Source organism: Triticum urartu, chromosome 3A (assembly GCF_056163025.1).
Source record: "Triticum urartu cultivar PI428250 chromosome 3A, HENAU_Tu73, whole genome shotgun sequence".
In the NCBI taxonomy this organism is placed as follows: Eukaryota; Viridiplantae; Streptophyta; class Magnoliopsida; order Poales; family Poaceae; genus Triticum; species Triticum urartu.
The window spans coordinates 455,317,712-455,338,434 of NC_141875.1; the positions used below are offsets into that span (position 1 = coordinate 455,317,712).

At 50.0% G+C, this 20,723-nt stretch overlaps 3 protein-coding genes across 3 annotated transcripts; 2 read left to right on the forward strand and 1 right to left on the reverse strand.

Annotated features, from left to right (window-relative positions):
* Window positions 1-630: 630 nt before the first annotated feature.
* Window positions 631-1,260, forward strand: LOC147980052 (uncharacterized). Its single transcript, XM_087515454.1, has 2 exons — window positions 631-885; window positions 952-1,260. The coding sequence occupies exons 1-2, from the start codon at window positions 631-633 to the stop codon at window positions 1,258-1,260; spliced, it is 564 nt and encodes a 187-aa protein (XP_087371580.1).
* Window positions 1,261-1,709: 449 nt separating this feature from the next.
* On the reverse strand, window positions 1,710-4,561 carry LOC125548487 (serine/threonine-protein phosphatase 7 long form homolog). Its single transcript, XM_087516821.1, has 8 exons — window positions 4,380-4,561; window positions 3,670-4,296; window positions 3,321-3,581; window positions 3,019-3,239; window positions 2,630-2,942; window positions 2,445-2,546; window positions 2,193-2,369; window positions 1,710-2,115 (listed from the first exon to the last, which is right to left on the reverse strand). Exons 1-8 carry the CDS (start codon window positions 4,446-4,448, stop codon window positions 1,846-1,848), a joined length of 2,040 nt encoding a protein of 679 aa, XP_087372947.1. The 5' UTR covers window positions 4,449-4,561; the 3' UTR covers window positions 1,710-1,845.
* Window positions 4,562-15,230: 10,669 nt separating this feature from the next.
* On the forward strand, window positions 15,231-17,651 carry LOC147980053 (uncharacterized). The gene has a single exon (XM_087515455.1). It carries the CDS (start codon window positions 15,231-15,233, stop codon window positions 17,649-17,651), a length of 2,421 nt encoding a protein of 806 aa, XP_087371581.1.
* The last annotated feature ends 3,072 nt before the right edge of the window (window positions 17,652-20,723 follow it).

Genomic DNA, 20,723 nt, shown 5'->3' on the forward strand with positions numbered 1-20,723 from the left:
GCCTGGGCGCTGCACAGTACAGAGCAGCGCCTATCCCTTGGGCGTTGCACACTCACTTAGCATTTTTTGGGCAGAAAACATACTGGAAGCTTCTGTTGCTCTCTAGACTGGGATGTCCAGAAGTGCAGCGCCTAAAGAGTAGGCGCTGCACTATGGTGTGTGGCGCCTCTCCCTTAGGCGCTGCACGGCTGGACATCTATTTGCTGCACTCACCCCCCTCCCACCCATCCCCACCCCACACATCCCCACCCCCACACAAATCCGAAGCTCAGTGCCTCCCCTCTGCCCTCCTCTCTCCCCTTCTCAAATCCTCCTCATATCCAGAGTATTTGACCGTGGATTTCGAAGCCAAACCCTCCCTTAAGGTAATCTCCTCCGTTCCCCTCGTTTTCATCCATAGGAATTGTCACATTTGCTCAAATCTTGCTACTTTGGGGATTGGATTGAATTTGCAAATATTTGTTGAATGATGTTAAGTTTCTTTGCTAATTTGGGTTGGTTAGGCTTTCATGGTATGCTAGGGTTAGGGGTATGTGTGTTTGATGTTGGTGTTAGGGTTATGCTATGGTTAGGATTGTGTTATTGTTAAGTGGGGGTTAGGGTTAACCAAGAATTATCGGTTTTGTAGGCATGGCTTCATCTGGTTCCATGACGAGGCCACCGTGTGCTAACCAAGAAGACATGCCGAACAAGTGGGAGGACGCATCTTTGGACAAGGTGAAGGAGAAAGATGCCAACATCCCGCCATGTTGGTGTGGAGATGTTTGCAAGGTGAAGGTATCCACCGACCGAAATAAATCATGGACGGAAGGGCGGAGATATTTTGTATGCCCGAACTATGCTTATGATCGTGCACTTCCAACTAACACCTATGACCAACCACCGGTAAGCTCAAGAAGTAAAATGTTACTATCAAATGTGTGTCAACACTAACAAAAATTTTGTATGCAGTCACCGCCTCCTCTATGCAAGTACTTCACGTGGATAGATCTTGAAGTGCCAGAAGATGTCAAAAAGGACCAATACCAAGATTGTCTTAGGCGGCAACGACGGTTCGAAGAATCGTTTCAAAGAGGCTTGGAGGAAGAGCGTCGTCAAAAGGAGAGGATGGAGCGGAAGAAACGAGACGAGGAGAGGGCACGCCAAGCGAAACTTGCTCGTGAGGAGGAGAGGGCAAGAAAGCTTGCAAAGGCTCGTGAGGCGCAAGAGGAGGACTCGGCCCGTGACAAGAAGGGGAAATGGCCTCGCTCTACTCAGTAGGGACTTTGGTTCGGTGCACGAGTCGCGAACTTGTAAGGGCATGTAAGATGTTGGTGAACTATTTTCTAGGGCAAGCTACCATTTGTCATTTGTAATGAATGTGTCGTGAACCATGTCGTAGTTCGAATTGTCTTAAGTTATGAACTCGTCGGCATAAAATTTTTGTTTGTTCAAATTGTTGTGATGATGCAGTCATTGTAAGTATTATGATGTTCCGGTGAAATGAATGTGCTGTCAACTCTGTTTTTGCAGTAAGGTGCAGCGCCTAGGCTTTGGGCGCTGCATTGTACAATGCAGCGCCTGACTGTCAGGCGCTGCAGTGCTGTTAACTGCCAAACTGCAGAAACAGATTTCATTTTGGCAAATACAAATATTGAACAATTCAACTGAACAAATACCACAATACCACAAATACTGAACAATTCAACTGAACAAATACCACAATACCATAATAATTTGAACATCACATCTTTTAGGACAACACAAATACCACAATAGTAAGAGTTCACCAACATATAACATAACCAAACAAGTTCATCAACCTAACGAAACGGCTACAAGAGAGCACTTCCATAGTAACAAACACTAATGCCTTCTGCGCGTGTTCCTGGTGCCACGCCTGCAGGCAATCTTCTTCTTCCTGGATGGACAAGCCTCCTCTTCCTGCACTTCCTCCTCCGCCTCCGCCTCATGATCCAAGCTAGCCATCCGCGAGGTCCCTACGACCACCTTTGGGTTGCCTCTGTTGTCAAAGTCGTTGGGCGTGTACCGGCGTCTGGGCTGCCTAGGCTTGAACACATATGGGGACCGAAGTTGAGCGTCCGCCAAAGTCATGTCATCATCAAGCTCATCGCCCTATCACACAATCAAACAATATGGTGAAGACCGACGTCGTAATCAAGTGAGAATCACATCTAAAGGATTAGTCATACCTCTTGGGTGACCGCACCCTCATCATCCTGATAAGCATATGAGGAACTCACATCGTCCCTCTGATGGTGAGATGAGGGGTCTGATGGTGTACCAGACCTAGAGGCAGATGGTTCATCAATTTCGGGATCACGGCAACCGAGAAGATTCGATAACCGCCTTAACTTCCTGGCCTGACGCTGTAACATGAACAAGTGTGGAAGATATGAAACTCCGCAACATAGACTACCTCTCATAGTGAATGCGATTTGTACCTTGAGGAATGCTCGTAGTGGACCATCATCATTGCCTTTTCCAACCGGAGTTTCCTCCAGAATAGACTGGCTCTCATCAGCTGCTTTCTTGATCTCGGTGCACTGCGGATGAGAAAGAATGAACACGTTAGCCATTCAAACATGTGTAATACGGCCAACGGGAAAGTAAAGAAGAAACACTTTACCACATAGTTAATCGCCGGAACAGCAGGGACTCCGTGCCCTACCCTGACATCTCTGTTGTACTTCCCCTTTGATAGATCCTCAAAGTTTACGGGTTCTTCAAGAATATCCTCATTATATGCCGGCGGGCATATCTCAACTCGAGTATTTTCAAGAAGCCATCGTATGTAGTTATCAAAAGCAAGTGGACAATGCTCACGAAGCTTGGCGCGTGCACTGCTACGAGCTTCCTCCACACAAAACTGGAAGCGGGTAACATACGAAGCATGATGCTTGTCCCAGTCCTTTATCTTCCGCTGCCTTCTCTTGTCCAACCTGCATGGTACAAAACCAAACATTAGCAAAATCAAGGAGTGACGATGCTTAGTCAATACGGTTCATGCTGTCTTACCTATGAAGTGCTTTGTCCGTATCCACCCATTCTGGTGGGTGAGGCTGGAACAGACCAAACTGACGAGACACGCGATGTGGCAAATGAAACTCAATAGCCCAGTTGCATATCAATGGGCACCGCATACGCCAGAGATCCCTATCCCGCAAGCACATCGGGTTGATGGTAAACTCCGGGGTGTACCCTAGTCTGTCATCGGCGCCATATGGCTGCCATTCCACCTATGAAATAGGGCAACAATGCAAAATTGGTGAATTTTTTTAGGCAAACATGAGAAATGACTGAAGTAATGACCTCGTTACCTGCTCAGGCGTAATCGTGTCCAACTCGGCAACGTACTTCTGGTACATGAGATTGACATCGTTCGTCATCTCGGAAACCACATCCCACTTGTAAGCCCAAGTGGGGCGCCGTAATTCGTCATCTTCATCTTCATACCAAGGATTAAACCTGACGCTCTTCGGGCGTCCAACAGGCAGACGCTCCCAGCTCCATACAGAAAGTAGAAGCATATTACCACCAATGCCTGCACTATCTGTGATCCTGCAACACGCATCGTCCAGCTGCATATGAAAGAAAAACAATGTTAACTTGACAGCAAGCTTGCATTGCTAATGAAGAAATGAGTTGATCACAAAACAGACCAACTACCTGTCGATACAAGTAGGCAAGAGTCGCTGAACCCCAGCTCCATTTGCTATCGAAGACGGTCAACGCCTTCAGCCACATCCATGGAGCGTTCTTGCCAATGGAGTCAGGAAACAAAGTCCTCGACACAACATACCACATGTAGACACAAGCATGTGTCTGGATCACGTCATCAGTGGCATCCGGAGGGCACGTCGCAAAGTGAGTTTGAATCCACGTGAAAGCAGCTCCGGATGCTTTCCTTTCCTTCTTCTTCTTCTCTTCTCCCTCCTCTACATCAGCCTCAGCCTCGGTAGGAGCCATACCGATAAGAGCAATCATCTGCTCGCGCCACCCATCAGAATCGGTGCTCATACAGAGAGGCATCCCGTCGATAGCAAGACCGGTGATCAACGAGACATCCTCGAGCGTCACAGTCATCTCCCCAGTCCGAAGATGGAAACTATGCGTCTCCGGCCTCCACCGATCAGCAAGAGCGGACACCAGTGGAGCGTTCAGATTTGGCGTGGACTGGCTGACCAACTGAATCCACGGGAGTAGTCCTGCCTGCTTGATGTACGGTGTGTACCGCTCATCGTAAGGCATGGCAGGACCAGAGACCCCGTGATACCGAATCTTCAAAGGTTCAAGCTTTTGCAAAAAACAAGTAATGACAAATCTTAGGGCATGTAAATTTCAACTTAAGGCAAAATATTTAGATTACTCGTTATTACCATCTCCTTCTCGCGCATCATGTAGGCTCGGTGTTTCGTGTCGTAGACATCGTCGAGAAGCCAAACCATCCTTACAAAGTTCAAACAATAAACATATATGAGTTCATCTCAAATATCGGTAAACACTCAACATTTCATATGTGTTCATCTAAACATCTCATATGTATTCATCTACAAGAATCTCAACATCTCCTTCTCACACAATGAATAAATGATTGTAAATTCTCATATATATATCTAGTATGTCATATGTGTTCAAGTAAATCAACATCTCATATTTCAAATAAACTCAACATTTAATATATATCTAAAAAAATTCAACATCTCACATATAGCTACAACACTCAACATCTCATAATTATCTACAAAACTAGGCATCTCATATATATCTAAAAAAAATTACAATCTAGGTTTCACTAACAAGAATCATATAGTGTGGGGGGGTCAAAGGTTCCACCTAATCTTGGGCAAACAAAGATCCAAACCAAGCAAATCAAAGGTTCCACCTAATCTTGGGCAAATCCCTAAAATTGCAACGCATTTACGGAGAAAAAGAAAGGGAACAGAGGAGTTTACCTAGTAGGAGGGATTGGAGATCGAATCCAGGCCTCAAAACTTCAGATCTGAGAGGGGTGGGGGGGGGATCCGAAGGGAGCGCCGCTGCCGCCGCTCTCTGTAAACAGAGCAACTGCTCAGAGGGGGAAGAACTGCTGGGAGGGGCTGGCCCGATGCGGCTTAAGTCAATGTGCAGCGCCCAAGCCATAGGCGCTGCACATTACACAGTGTGGCGCCTATCCCTTGGGCGCTGCACTGCTGTCTGTGGGGCCGCAACCCAACCAGGGCTGCCATGCTGGCAGGAGGTGCGACGCCTAAGGCAGAGGCGCTGCACAGTGGTGTGTGGCGCCTAGCTGTTGGGCGCCACACGAAAGGGTCAGCAGAGTGAAATTTTTTCGAGAGCAGATCATTTTGTGATTTGATTTCGCCCTGAGGTCAAATATATGATTTTTGCCAATTTTGACTGTCTCGGTGACTTGGCAACTCGACGACTTGATGTAGACGCGCAGATAGTTTTGGCGGATTGCTTGCACAGAACACCGAGCGGAGGCTGACCTCCACCACTACGTACGAATTCAAAATAGAAGTTAAACTGTATCGGTCTGATTTGATGAAACACCAGGTTGGGTCGGCATTGGCGCTCAGGATACTACAACCCTAATCTCGTATATGCCAACTTCAAAGTATAACCATATTTTCGATCACAAGTCGATGAGTACGCCGGCTCTGTCGAGAGTTGTCTCATGCCAGTTCATAATACACGATTGTTTCGTGCCGGCTCTTTTCCTCCGGCACGTTGCGAGCTTCTCGATCCATGAAGAAATCCCTTCAAGAACTCAACACCATCGTGCACAGCCCCACGGTGGGCGCCAACTGTCGTGGATTTGTCACGGCAGATGTTCTAGTGTGAGGACTTAGTTGCGAGGCCAACACATCTATGTGGTAGCTTGAGAGGGGTTGAGAGGGACAAGAGACGCGATGTTTTACCCAGGTTCGGCCCCTCACGGTGGAGGTAAAAGCCTACATCCTGCTTCATTGATATTGATGATGATGATCACGGTTATAATTGTGCTCTATCTCGAGAGCTATTGTCTAAACCTAACTTGTCCAACTTGTGGAACTTATGAATCTTGTCCCCTTCTTCGGAGCCCTGTCCCTCCTTATATATGTTGAAGGGGCGGGTTACATGTGGAGTCCTATTAGGATTAGGACTAGTCTATCTTAATACAAACCGGATACAAGTCCGGGTCTTGACTCCTTGTAAGGAAAATATTCCTCACACCTTTTCTCTTAAACCGGCCCACCATTAGCATAAACCGGCCTTCTGGGCCTTGGGCCTTGTCATCCGTCTGTCCCGCCCGCCGGGTTACCAGTGAGTCATAATGTTCAGGCGGGTTGCTTGTAAACCGCCAAGTTAGGGCGGGTCGCCAGTGAATCGCCAAGTCCCAGCCGGGTCTCAAGTAAACCGCCAAGTCCGGCCGGCTTATACTTCCGGTCGGTTTACGCTGCGGGGTATATCCCCGACAGTTAGCATATACTGTTTCTATGGTATATCCTTCTTCCTGTCGTAATGGACCGTGGCATCTTGCTCGGCCTCCTCCGTCGCGGGGAGCTCTGGTTGGCCGGTGTAGTGGTTCGGGTTGTCTTGCTGTGTCGGCCGTTGTCTCGGCTCAGCCCATATGTATGGAGCATGCTTCGTCCTCTGATGATCGGCCGTTGCCGCCGCCGCGCCCTGGCTGTCGGCAACTCGCCGCTGCTGCCCCAGGCCTCCTAATCTCCCTTAACCTTCTTTGCGGTGCTGGCGGGCCTGGTGAGGATCAGCCACAGCTTCGGCTCCGGCATCGCCCTGAGTCCGTCCAACCGGCCGTCCGCGGCCGACGGTGACTACGTCGAAGATGTTGTCGATTGGTTATGGGCTGCGCGGAAACCGGGTGTCCCGGCGGCCTGTGCTTGCTTATCCCCTTGGCGGGGTCATGGTCTCCGCTCGGACATATTAGGACGCCCTGTTCGGGGAGCATAGATCCTGCGGCAACAACCTCTACGACAATGACGATGGCATCACCACCGCCAGATAACGATCACTTGCCAGTGCGAGCGTTGTGATAGTGGCGAGGGCGGATGCTCCTGGTGCAGCAGACAACAGGTTGCTCTGTGGCGCCGACAAGGGGTTAGGTTGAAGCGTCGGGGCGGAGGGGAGGCGGTGCAGCAGACAGTAGGATGGTCTCGAAGGCGGCCACACTGCGCAGGAGCGACTGGAGACGGAGTGGTCCGTTGTTAGCCAAGATCGGCTGTTGCTGATGATGATGCGGGCATGTGGATGAGTACGTGGATCTCAACATGAAACGTCCATCAGCAAGGCACGCCCTGGCGTTGCGCACTGCACTGCTATGTGATGTTGTTGAACATGAAGTGCACTCAAACCGCGATGCACGCCATCCGCATTGCATCCCCTTGCGTGGTCCGATGAGGTTTCGCGTACGTCCAGGTTCGTGTGATCATCTCTCTCTCTCTCTCATGTTTTTTGTGCAGCTCAACAGTGAGGGAGATTTGCAAGTGGTCAAAATTCTGGTGCTATCATTGCTATGTAATAAGACAAGGTTTCTCCTGATCCTCTTTCTTCTTGATAATCTGATGAGGACATGACTACCTTGGATACGGCCAAAAATATTGCATACATGCATATTTGTCAGGTGATTTCTAATGCAAACTATTCAATAATCTATTTATGTTATCCAGAACAAAAATACTTCACACACTTTTATGTTTTGTCTAATTGCAGGTGTATGGGACATTTGTATAATCCACATATGAAGATAAGGGAAAAGGAGGAGTTTAGGTTGTGTTCGAAAAATCCTCTCACGTCACTTTTGGGCCAAGAGAAGTTAGAGTCCAAGTCTCTCACGTTCTGGATTCAGATTCGGTTTGCACAGACATACCTGACTCAAAACACCAACAACTTTTTCATACGGACTCCGAATTGGGTGATTCTTTTTTTGTTGGAAACTAGATTTCATGCTCTTTCCAACCCAATTGGATTCACCTTAAAATTCGTCCGGAGCGTTGAGTTACGGACGAAACAATCTGACGTTGCAGCAGAATCCGAGTCAAACTACAAGCCCAAAGGTGTTGCATCACCTCCACTTGGGCCCATGAGCCTTGTACGACCTAGGGTTAGTTTAGGCTGCCTTGGGACGTCCTCCCACCTCCTTGGCCGCCACCCTTTGCTCCTATATAAATAGATCCATCTAGTAGCTTTTTCCTTGGGATTTGTTTAGTTAAAAGTTAGCCATTGCAACTTCGTGTACTTCGTTTGTGCCCAACGACCAGACCAAGACCGCTTCCGGATCCCCACCATTATCAATACTTCATATATATTTGCGATATTTAGATTGCTTTATCATATTCTTGCTCGTTCTTCGATTGCTTGCAGGAATAGACCTTCGTGGTCAGGCTGACCGTGCTTCCAGCATCGTCAGTAACCTTAGGAGATTGGTTTAGCGGTTGCTAAGGCGCAACGTCGTGCACGTTTGTAGTCGGATCGTCAAAGTCGTCTGCACCAAATCGATAGTTATCATCTCATCGAAAGATCGGGACCCTCGCCTCTATCAAGTGGTATCAGTTTTCAGGTAGCTCGGTGAGAATTTCCAGTTTTCCTAGATTAGATTTATTTTCTTACCTATTGTCCAAGAAAAAGCCACAAAAAAGAGTTAGATCTATTCATCCTTGGTCCAAGCCAGTCTGAGCCTTTGCAATTTTCTTTTCATTGCTTGCATAGTTGAATTATCGGTTGCATCGTCGTGTCGAGTTGCTGGTCTTAGTGTCTACTTCGTTTAGAGTTTCGAGTTCTGTTCACATTAGTCACGCCACCGCTGCATCATTATCTTTTACGTTGTCCACCACCCATCCATCAATTTCCACCACGTGGTACCCACCATTCATTGTCATAATAATAGTTGAGATCGTTCACATCTTCGCTTGATCCAATCTGCATCTTATCTAGTTTGTTTTGGAAAGAGGGAGAAAAAAAGAGAGAAAAAACGAGAGAGAAAAAAAGAGAAAAAAAGTCAGAGAAAAAAAGGAGAGAAAGAAAAAAAAGTTTGAAAAAAAAGAGAGAAGAAAAAAAACTTTTTAGACTCAATCTCGTAGTTGAATTCGGATTGGAATCTGTTTTGTGCACTGTTCAGTAAAACAGGCATAACTTCCTCATACGAAATCCGTTTTGCCTCCGCGAGTACTCAAACGAAAGCTAGCGACGAGCCGCATCTAAATAGTTGAAGAAGCTAGTTCAATATTTGGCACCTCAAAATCGGCTTCTAAATAGGTCTTTTTGCCCTCCGAAGTTCATGAACACAGCTTATTCCAGTTTTTCAGGCCAGTTTTCGAATTTTTTGACTCCTTATATCAACTCAGAATTGAGTGATTCCTTTTGTGTTTGAAAGCTTGAGTCAATACCATTCTTGAAAAAAAAATCAAAAAAATCGGCACAAACTTTTTCAGAGGAAAGTTGAAGACAAAGTTGTTGATATATCCTGCATGGCTGTTGTTTCACATCATTATCTTTACTGCCGTTGTGATCTTCACTTATATCTTGCTGTTCAGAGCTACTTAGTATCCTTCATTGATGCTAGTTGTGCTACGACGTGACCTCATTAGTGTTCTAGGCTCGCGTCTCTAGTTCGGTCTAGTCTAGGACCAGCACAGTACCATCGTTGAGCGTTTATTCAACATTGCATCTCTGAATTGATTATTGCTAATCTTTTGCTACCATATATAGCCAACCCAGCTCCACATATTTCTACACCGTGTATACGTACGTTCCCCTGGCAATCGCTTTACACAATCTTCAGAGTTATTTGACACCGCTGGTTGCCTGTCACCACCTGCTGCTTGGTAAGAACGTGTAATATATTGATATTTGCTTTACTGTGAGCGCTTTACCACCACACCCTAGTAGTTCATAGGAACATTATTCTTGAATTTTGTTTCTTGTTTCTACTAATCATGACAGGTTCCGAAGATAGAAGTTCTTGGACGACGGACACGTCTTCACCATCACGAGAGTTGGGACAACACACACAAGCACATGGTAAGGTTATCTTTTTACCGTCATTTGAGGGTAGATTTAATCCTACTACTTATCTAGCTTGGGAGCTTGAAGTAGAACAAGTTTTTAGTCACCATGACTTTTCTGAACTTGAGCGAGTGCGAGCAGCCACTAGAGCATTTACTGATTTTGCTTTTGTTTGGTGGAGTGTACATTGTAAGAAAAACATTGATAACCAACCCACAACTTGGAAAGTTTTGAAAGCTGTAATGAGACAACAATTTTTCCCTCCTTATTATCATCGTGAATTGCTTCGCAAATTTGAATAATTTAAACAAGGCAACAACACTGTTCATGCTTACTACCAAGAGTTCAAATCTTATATGCATCATTGTGACATAGAAGAATCTGAGAATGATACAATGAATAGATTTTTTGGTGGTTTGAACCATGATATTCAGGCAAGATTTCAGTATATTCCTCGTTGCATTACTGGTATGTATGTCCGTGCTTGTACCTTTGAGAGACAGATACAGGAGGATGCATTAGGTGACTACAACAACTACTATTCCAGTTCATGCTCACCACCACCGGTGGGTTCCTCCATCATTGCACCTCGGATTATGAGCGCGGAATCATCTCAAGGGTATGGTACATTGTCAACGTCCGTACCTACATCAGCTACATCTTTGCCATAAGGTAACAGTAAAGGTATTGATGATATAACTTCACATGAGAATGATGAATGCCTAGTTAACTTGAATGCGTCATGTATTGAGTTACCTGTTGATTTGAGCACACTACCTATTTTAGAGAATCTTTTTACTGTCATGAATGCGTCATGTGATCAAACAACTGAAATATCAACAATTTTGAGTGCACCCATTGAATTAACTGTTGATGCAAAATAACTAATGTTTAATCATTTTGATATGGCCTCCAATCTTGGTGATGATTCTGTGTCCAATAACTTATTGCATGTTTGCTTATTTAAGCATGTTGTAGCATGTAGATTTGATGCAAGTAAGGTTTATTCACCAAAGTTGGGATGGTTTAATGATAAACATTGCGAATCTTTTGAAATGAATAAGAGCTTCACTTATATGTGCAAACTGAGTTCTAATATTTTCATGCCTTCTACTTCTTGTGATAATTTTTTGGCTTTAGTTTTTATGAACTATGAAAGTTACTCATGTATACATGTGTCATACGTGCAAAAATCAAGGGAAGTTAAACTGGATGACATATACATATACAACATGTACACCTTGTCTCTTTTGTTAGCCACATTTCAGATTAAGCAACGCCGAGGACGGCTTTGCTTTCAAAAAGGGGAGGATGATGAGGACATGACTACCTTGGATACGACCAAAAATATTGCATACATGCATATTTGTCAGGTGATTTCTAATGCAAACTATTCAATAATCTATTTATGTTATCCAGAACAAAAATACTTCACACACTTTTGTGTTTTGTCTAATTGCAGGTGTATGAGACATTTGTACAATCCACACATGAAGATAAGGGAAAAGGATAAGTTTAGGTTGTGTTCAAAAATTCCTCTCACGTCACTTTTGGGCCAAGAGAAGATAGAGTCCAAGTCTCTCACGTTCTGGATTCAGATTCGGACTGCACAGACATACCTGACTCAAAATGCCAACAACTTTTTCATACGGACTCCGAATTGGGTGATTATTTTTTTGTTGGAAACTAGATTTCGTGCTCTTTCCAACCCAATTGGATTCAGCTTCAAATTCGTCCGGAGCGTTGAGTTACAGACGAAATAATCTGACGTTGCAGCAGAATCCGAGTCAAACTATAAGCCCAAAGGTGTTGCATCACCTCCACTTGGGCCCATGAGCCTTGTACGATCTAGGGTTGGTTTTAGGCTGCCTTGGGACGTCCTCCCACCTCCTTGGCCGCCACCCCTTGCTCCTATATAAGTAGATCCATCTAGTAGCTTTTTCCTTGGGATTTGTTTAGTTAAAAGTTAGCCATTGCAACTTCGTGTACTTCGTTTGTGTCCAATGACCAGACCAAGACCGCTTCCAGATCCCCACCATTATCAATACTTCATATATATTTGCGATATTCAGATTGCTTTATCATATTCTTGCTCGTTCTTCGATTGCTTGCAGGAATAGACCTTCGTGGTCAGGCTGACCGTGCTTCCAGCATCGTCAGTAACCTCAGGAGATTGGTTTAGCGGTTGCTAAGGCGCAACGTCGTGCACGTTTGTAGTCGGATCGTCAAACTCGTCTCCACCAAATCGATAGTTATCATCTCATCGATAGATCGGGACCCTCGCCTCTATCATAATCCATATAGGGATTGCTTCTGTCGATTATTTGAAGCCTTTTTCTTGTAGACTAAAGGTTCAGAGATGGCCACTAACTGATTGGTGTTATTTAGCTTCAGGTTCATTTTTGTGCTCTTAAAGTATAGTATCCCTTCCATCATTGCTGCAAACATTTACTATCTGTCCTTGGTGCAAGAATTTGCAACCGTTAAACCCACGGCGGTTCCGGTGTGGAATATATTCTTCATGGTCCCATGTCATTTGATGCATCTGCTGTTAATTTGATGATATGGTGTTTTGCGATGACCATGATTTACTCCCTTCTAATATTTGTTCTATTCAAGCATCAAGACTAAATAATATGGGTTTACCCTCTTATCATATTTGTTGTATGTAGGCATCAATACTAGAGATATGGTTTTAATCCCTTCTCATATTTATTTTTTTGAACGATCCTTTCTCATATTTATTGTATGGATGCATCAAGCTATGATGAATTTGGATGACATACTATTAACTTACATAATAAGACCCTTACGGGGTGAAAAGCCGGAAGCAATTGCAAGGCATTAACAATCTGTTTTTCTTACTGAAGCTGAACAACTGCCCCATATACAAGCTCTATCATGTTAACTACTAATGTGAACTTCCTTAGCTATCATTTCATTACGAACACAAAACCAATGGGCGGTCAAACAAGGATGCCTTGAATTACCAAGGAATCAGAAATTTATCATGCAATATCAATATATATTCTCTTTATGTACAATTACAATCAATAAAATTTTTCTTTATGAAAGATTATAGCATGTGTACCAATATAATTTTTTACATACACCATAATATAAAAATTTGAAGTGAACACGTAAAAAGTGAATAAAATAATTAAATAATTGGTATATGAAGTTTAATATTATTGTACATAGAATTTCTCACATAAAGTATCAATAGGCGCGACGTGCCACCACACGGGCATGAAAATTCATGGTTCGCTAGCAAGTAAGTACCCAACAGAATGAATTTGCAAGACAAACAATGATCTTGGCGATAATATGCAATGATTTCTCCGACGTGGCACTTCTTCGCATGTACCCCAACGTCCTTGGAGGAATTTGCAAAAGCTCTTGACTACTTCATTACAAACTATCTTACATGGGGCTACACTAGGATGATTTAACTCAACTAGGCCATCCGCAATCATTTACTTTCATGCAGTTGCATCATTGTATATGGTATGTTCCATAGAACGGTCTCTATAATGTGCCAATAAGTAGATTAGCGTGTATATTTCCGTTCATTAGTATTTATCATACATGGCTGCAATAAATGTACTCATTTTCCACCTTTTAGAACTCTTTCTGGGTTTTAGTTATGCGATTCTGTCATTAAAAATATAACAATGGCCTTTACGTTCGTATAATTATAATGCATCACCAGGCACGGCGTGCCGCCACGCGGGCTATGCTAGTTAGAAAGCTAGACACGCCCAACCGATCCGGCAAAAACAACAAATTTGACCTATGAACGAAAAGAATTCACAAACTAAACTGTTGATGAAAAATTTCACATAGCTGACCTTTTTATATAGCGCCTGACAGTTAGGCGTCACACTAGACTGTGCAACGCCTAATTGAAAGGCGTTACAACATCGAACACCGGACTAACTGAAAATTGCTAAGTCAGTGTGCAACGCCTGAGAGCTAGGCGCTGCATTATACAGTGCAACGCCTGGCCTCTAGGCATTGCACTATGCGTAGAGTTCGCGTTATCTGGTGCATTGGTTCATAGCACTGAATCTCGGAATGGGTGGTCGGCTAGTTAGATTAAGCAGTACCATTATGAGCTAGTGCATGCATGGGTTCCCGGCTATGATCTATGGGGCTACTTCTGATATGTCCCTATCAAGAATCAGCTTTTTTTTGGTAAACAACTTCGATTACATTGTACTGGAAGGAACCCACGGAAAAATATGACACAGTTGGGAAGCCCCACGCTCCCCTCGGCCCCGTCCTCGGGCGCGGCCGCCTCGTCGGCGCCCCGTCCGCCACTGGCCGCCCCGTTGCCTCCCCCCATTCAGGCCGGTCCGCCTCGCTCCTGGGGCCCCGTGGTTCTTCTCCGAGGAGCAGCGGCTGCGTCTGCGGTCTTCTGCGCTGGTTTCGGCTCCGGATCTGAGCCAGCCCCCCGGCCTGCGTCTGCTGCCTCCGCGTCGGATCCGGCCGCTGCGGCCATGCCTACGTCTCCCTCCGCTTCGCGGCTGTCGCGTCTGCCCGGGGATCCGGGCGAACTGGTGCCGGATTCGCTGCCCCCCTCCCCGGGCCTTGATGGCGCTCTGGCCCCCTCGGCCTGCATTCAAGGCGCCGAGCGCAATCAAGGCGAGGTGTCCTCGCGTCCACCGGCAGCTGCGGCGACCGGTGCCTTCAATGCGGCCTCTCGCCTCCGCTCAGCCATTATCATCCCGCCCGGCTCTGACCAGGCCGTCTTCGTGCCTCTAGGCTGTCCACGCACGCCGGACGACGTCCCATCCTCGCCTCGGGAGGAGGCCGGATGGACTGCTGCGCGTCGCCTGCGCCGCCCTCGACGGGATGCGCCTTCAAGCCGGCCTGCTGCATCCCCTGCCCATCCCGCGGCTCTCCACCTCGAGGAGCAGCGTCGGGCGAGCCAGCTCCGCTTCAAAAGGCGCACGGAGGGCCTCTGCTCTCGTTGCCTTGCTCCGCAGCACCGCCGCTCCGTCGTTTGCAGAGATCCAATCCGCTGCCTGTCCTGCAAGCTCTCCGGTCATACCGAGCGCAAGTGCCCGCTGCGCTCCAAGCCAAGGCCTCCCCCACCCAGGCTCCCCCCTTCCATGGCTGCTCGCCCTCGTTCATTGCCAACTTCGCCGGGCGCGAGTTCCTGGGCCGCCATCGTTGCCGCTCCTCCCGCGTCGGCCCTTCCTCCAACACGCCAGCCCGCAATGGCCCGCGCCTCTACTGGTATTGGGGCGCCGGACGCGCGCCCGGAGGAGGACTCCTGCATCATCCCGCGCCTCTACTGGTATTGGGAGCAGACTGCCGCCATCGCCTGGTCAGTCAACTCGCCACGGCGCCTTGAGGCGCTTGACGTCGACCGAGCCATCCGGAAGCAGTTCCGTTTGAGCCACGCGGATGTGGCCGTCACTCCGTACCACCCCGTTGAGTTCCTCGTCAAGTTCAATCACAAGGCGCACTGTGACGAGGCCCTCGCTGCGGGGCGGGTGCGCGCCGGCAGTGGCATCGTCCACATCCGCCCCTGGCGGCCGCTGGAGCGGGCGCTTGGCGCGGCTCTCAACTACAGAGTGCGCCTCTGCCTGGAGAACGTGCCGGACTACGCCTGGACCCCGTTCGTCGCCGAACGCATCATCGGCCGGCGTTGCTCCCTCGACCGTCTCGAAGACCACTCCGCGCTCAGGACAAACTCGGAGACGCTCGACCTTTGGGCGTGGACGGCGGACCCAAACCTGATCCCGAAGATCATTTGGCTCACCTTCACCACGAGGCCGTCCGGCGGTCTGCAGGTGTTCGCCAACGAAGCCAGGCCGTCCGGTTGCAAGAGAGGCGCCACCTTCCGTGTGCTGGTCCATCTGGATGCGGTGGAATACCATGCAAATGCCCCGCTGGACTGCTACGTCACCGACAGCCGCGCCGCCCCGTTCAGCCCGCCTCGGTCGGACCTGGTGTGGAACCGAGGTTCTGTCGACGGCGTTCCCCCTCCGCTCGGGGCGATGCTGACCACGCCTGCTCCCATCATCCCCTCACGGGCCGCTGCGCCTCGCCGCTATGGCCAGGGGACCGACGACCACCCACGCCAGCTGCATCGGCGCCGCGACGACGGCGACGACTTCGACGATGACTGCCATGGGGGCGGCGGAAGAGATGGGCGCGGGCGCGATGGCCATGCTAGGGAGGCCCGCATGGAGGTGCACAGAGAGCGCACCCGTTCCCCCCGTCGCCGGGACGGGGCGGACGGACGACACGGACGACGCCGGGCGGGGTCTCCTGCCGCTGCGGCACCGGTCTCTTTGGCGCCGGGGTTGGGCTCGGGTGCCTTCTGTCAGCTTCGCCCGGTGGCCTCCGACGGTGGGCTGCAGTTTGGAGGACAAGCTCGGGCGCTCCGGGACGAGATGGCTTTGGCGCTCGAGGCGGCACTCGCTCCGCTGCGCTCTGAATTCTCTGCCATGCGTCGTACGCTCGTCGGGCTCGTCGACAAGGCAGAGGTGCTCTTCTCCAAGTTGTGCTCGTCGGCACGCGCTGTCAGCCCACCCCCGCAGGCGGTGCATGGAGGCGTTCAGGCAGATAGGGATGGCGTTCAGGCAGACAGGGATGCGGTTCTCTCCCTCATTGCCGGCCTGGCGGGGCTGGCGCTCGACTCGGCTCGGCTCGGCTCGGGCGAGGCCACGAATGAAGCCTGGTCCGTCCCGGCCACAGACATGCCTCAGCATGCCCATCCCATCACCGGGCTGGTTCCCACGACTGACGCGCTTCCTACTGCTTTTGTTGCGCCGCTGTCGTCCCCTACGGTGGACTCCCTGAGCTCGACCGCCTCGCCTCTGCCCGTGCCTGTTGCTGGCCTGGAGGTGCATGGACCTGTTCTGCTACCTGATGCTGGCCTGGAGCCCGCGGCTGCTGTCGTGCTACCTGAAGATGGCCTGGAGCCCGTGCATGGAGTTGGCCTAGGGCCCGTGCATGTAAACGTGTTTGTTGATGGCCTGGAGCCCGTGCATGGAGGTGGCCTAGGGCCCGTGCATGTAAGTGTGTTGCCATGTGCTGACTTGGCGCATGAAAACGTGCTGCCACCTGATGACTTGGCGGTTGGGTTGCTCCCTGTTGGGCCTGTGGTGGCTCGCCCGGTTACCTTCAATGGGTCGTCTGCTGCTGTTGTTCTGCTGCCCGGCGACGCCCACGCTGAGTTGCTCGCCGATGATCCCGCTGCGCTGGCCGTCATGGCAGTGCCTGAAGACGGACCGCTTCCTCCAGCTACTCTGGACACGTTCCTCGACTCCGTCACCAACTGCGCCGACGCTCCGCTGCTGCCCACTCCAGCTCCACGCAAGGCCAAGGCTGCTGTAGCGGTTACTCGTCGCAGCGCCCGCCTTGACAAGAAGAAGGCTCTGCTCCCGCCGGGCGCCGGCTCGGACGCGGTCCAAGAGATCATTGCTAGGGTCTGCGGTGTCCTTGATCCATCCGTCGGCTACGACGACAAGGCCAAGCAAGCGTACCTAGACATGTTCGCCACTCCGCTAGCCGCTCCCGTGGTCCAGGCGATTGCGGGGCTTGTTTCACATGCCAAGAACCTCACACAAAAGAAGCTGAAGAAGGGCAAGAAAGCAACCGTGGAGACTCAAGTTGCTGATGTGTAGGTGTCCTAGTAGTTCTAGTGGCCCTTGCGTCCGACGCTCGGCCTGGGAGGTCTTCCGTCCCAAGATGTATCGCCTTCTGCTTTCCGTTTTAGTCTCCAGATGCTGCGCATCGCGGCGGCTCGAGGTCGCCTATCGTCTCACCCTTGGGGTGCTTCATGTTCTTCTGCTATCTTCTACAACATGTGTGTTTGCGTCAACCGTCCATCTACCGGCTACTCGGCTTTGAGAAGCTGCTCCTGCCGTGATCACTCAAAGTTTCCTTAATGGCACAACCTAATGTCAACATCATCTGTTGGAACGTTCGAGGCCTGAACTCGCGTGCCCGCCGGGATGCCGTTCGGGACATCGTCCGAGACTCCCATGCATCCATTGTCTGCCTCCAAGAGACAAAACTCCAGGCCGTTGATGACGCCACCATCCGCGAGATGCTTGGCCCGTGTTTCGTCGCAAACTGTTATATCCTCCCGGCCGACGGCACCCGCGGGGGCTTGATTCTGGCCGCGTCGGATCGCTTCTTCACCCTATCCGACTTCCATGCAACTCCGGGCTCCATCTCCGCCACCGTCACCATGCTTAACGAGCGCGCTTCGTGGACAATCACGGGCGTCTATGGCCCGCAGGGCGAGCAAGACAAGTTGGCCTTCATTGAGGAGCTGAGGACTCTCAAGACCATGGCCAGAAGCGAGTGGCTCCTTCTGGGGGATTTCAACCTCATCACTAAAGCGGCGGATAAGAGCAACACCAACATCAACCGCCACCTGGTGGGCAAGTTCCGTGGGGCTCTTGATTTCTTGCAGCTAAAGGAGCTTCACCTAGGCGGGCGCCGTTTCACCTGGTCAAATGCGCAGGCCAACCCGGTCCTTACCAAGATTGACCACGTGTTCCACTCTGACGATTGGGACATGCTCTTTCCCAATGCGCACCTTCAGGCTATCACCACAGCTTGCTCGGATCATGCTCCATTATATCTTCAGGGGTGCGTCGACGACTTAAGAAAGCCTTCCTTTAAATTCGAGGAATTCTGGCTTCGTCTCCCGGGCTTCAAGGACACCGTTGCCTTGGCATGGAGCAAACCTGTTCAGGCCGGGGATGCCATCCGCAAGATTCATATCAAGCTCTGTCGGACCGCGAAGGCCCTGCGCAAGTGGCAAAAGGAAAAGGTCGGGATGCTTGGCTCCCAGATCGCAGTTGCCAAGGAGATCATTTGGCGCCTGGATGTTGCTGAGGAGGGAAGACCGCTCTCGGACTTGGAGAGGGAATTGCGTAAACAACTTAAGGCCTCGTACCTGGGGCTCCTCGCCATTCAGAAAATCAAGCTGAGACAGCGTTCTCGGCTCAACTGGATCCGACTGGGGGATGCCACCACAAAGCTTTTCCATGCTCGAGCGAACGGACGAAGGCGTAAGAACTTCATCCAGACAATCACCACCACCTCGGGGCTGGCAATTACTAGACAGGACAAGGAACGGGCCCTTCTGGACCACTTCCAGGCTAACATCGGCACGCCTGCCCTGCGCACCAAGTCCATTGTCTGGGAGAACATCGGGATGCAGCGCCACGACCTATCGGCTCTGGACGCTCCATTCGACGAGGCGGAGATTAAGGAGACGGTATTCTCCTTACCTTCGGTCAAGGCCCCGGGCCCTGATGGTTTCATCGGCGCCTTCTTCAAATCATGCTGGGAGATCATCAAAGTGGATGTCGTGGCTGTGGTGATGCAGCTCGCGAACCTGAGAGGCGACTGCGCTGGCCTTATCAATTCTGCCAACATTATTCTGCTCCCGAAAAAAGCCGGCGCATCCTCGATTGGCGACTACCGCCCAATCAGTTTGATACACAACATCTCCAAGATCTTCTCCAAGCTGTTGGCTAACCGACTAGCCCCTCTTCTTCCGTCGTTGGTTTCCAAGTGCCAGAGTGCCTTTGTGCAGAAACGGTGCATCCACGATAATTTCCTACACGTGCAAAACTTGATCAAAGAATTGCACCGCTCTTCAACGCCAGGCCTTTTCCTCAAGCTCGACATCTCCAAGGCTTTCGACTCTGTGGGTTGGGCTTACCTCCTGGAGGTGCTGCAACAGTTGGGATTTGGGCAGCGCTGGCGGGAATGGATCTGCATGACCCTCGCTTCGTCTTCCTCTAGGGTGCTGTTAAATGGGGAGCCGGGAACCCCATTCGTACATGGAAAAGGCCTTCGCCAGGGCGACCCGGTGTCACCTATGCTCTTCATTCTGGCCATCGATCCTCTGCAACTTATGTTTCGGGCGGCTTCCCGGGCCGGGACCCTCAAGCCCATCAGGGCACGGACGGCCTCCTGCAGGGTTTCTCTCTATGCAGACGATGCGGGCATCTTCGCTAACCCGGTCAAAGAAGAGATCGACGCCATCGCTAGGATCCTTGCCTGTTTTGGGGATGCATCGGGCCTCGTCACAAACGTCAGCAAGACCGAGGTGTTCCCCATTCGCTGCCAGGACATCGATCTCCCGGCAATCCTCTCAGCCTTCCCGGCCAAGCTGGCCTCATTCCCCGGCCGATACCTAGGTCTCCCACTACATACCAGGCGGCTCAGAAGGGTTGACCTCCAACCTCTTCTAGACAAGGCAATAGGCCGGTTGCCGGGCTGGAAGGGGAAGAACCTGGCGCAACCGGGCAGGGTCTCCCTTGCAAAGTCCATATTGTGCGCCATCGCAAATCATCACCTCATTGCGCTCTCGCTTCCCACTTGGGCAATCCAGAAGCTTAGTAAGATCACTCGTAACTTCATCTGGTGCGGGGAAGACTTGGAAAACGAGTCTGGCGGACATTCTCTGGTCAACTGGAAGACTGTCTGCCGGCCTAAGCCCATGGGGGGCCTGGGAATCACTGACCTCGAGAGATTTGGTCGGGCGCTCCGTCTGCGCTGGCCTTGGCTTATGTGGACTGATCCTGGCCGCCAATGGGTGGGCTCTGCGGTGCCCTGCGATGAGATGGATATGGCTCTCTTCAGGGCTTCTACCACCATCTCCTTGGGCAATGGGAGAAAATCCTTATTCTGGCACGATGACTGGACAGGACGGGGCCCCCCTGTCCCGG

What these genes read in the sequence shown, in the direction of transcription:
- LOC125548487 (XM_087516821.1), bottom strand. Translation starts at nt 4,448, where the DNA reads ATGGTTTGGCTTCTCGACGATGTCTACGACACGAAACACCGAGCCTAC. An exon ending in TTCCGGCGATTAACTATGTG is followed by an intron (nt 2,547 to 2,629) that starts GTAAAGTGTTTC and finishes TCTCATCCGCAG; the next exon opens with TGCACCGAGATCAAGAAAGC. An exon ending in CACTACGAGCATTCCTCAAG is followed by an intron (nt 2,370 to 2,444) that starts GTACAAATCGCA and finishes TTCATGTTACAG; the next exon opens with CGTCAGGCCAGGAAGTTAAG.
- LOC147980052 (XM_087515454.1), top strand. Translation starts at nt 631, where the DNA reads ATGGCTTCATCTGGTTCCATGACGAGGCCACCGTGTGCTAACCAAGAA. An exon ending in ACACCTATGACCAACCACCG is followed by an intron (nt 886 to 951) that starts GTAAGCTCAAGA and finishes TTTTGTATGCAG; the next exon opens with TCACCGCCTCCTCTATGCAA.
- LOC147980053 (XM_087515455.1), top strand. Translation starts at nt 15,231, where the DNA reads ATGGCCCGCGCCTCTACTGGTATTGGGGCGCCGGACGCGCGCCCGGAG.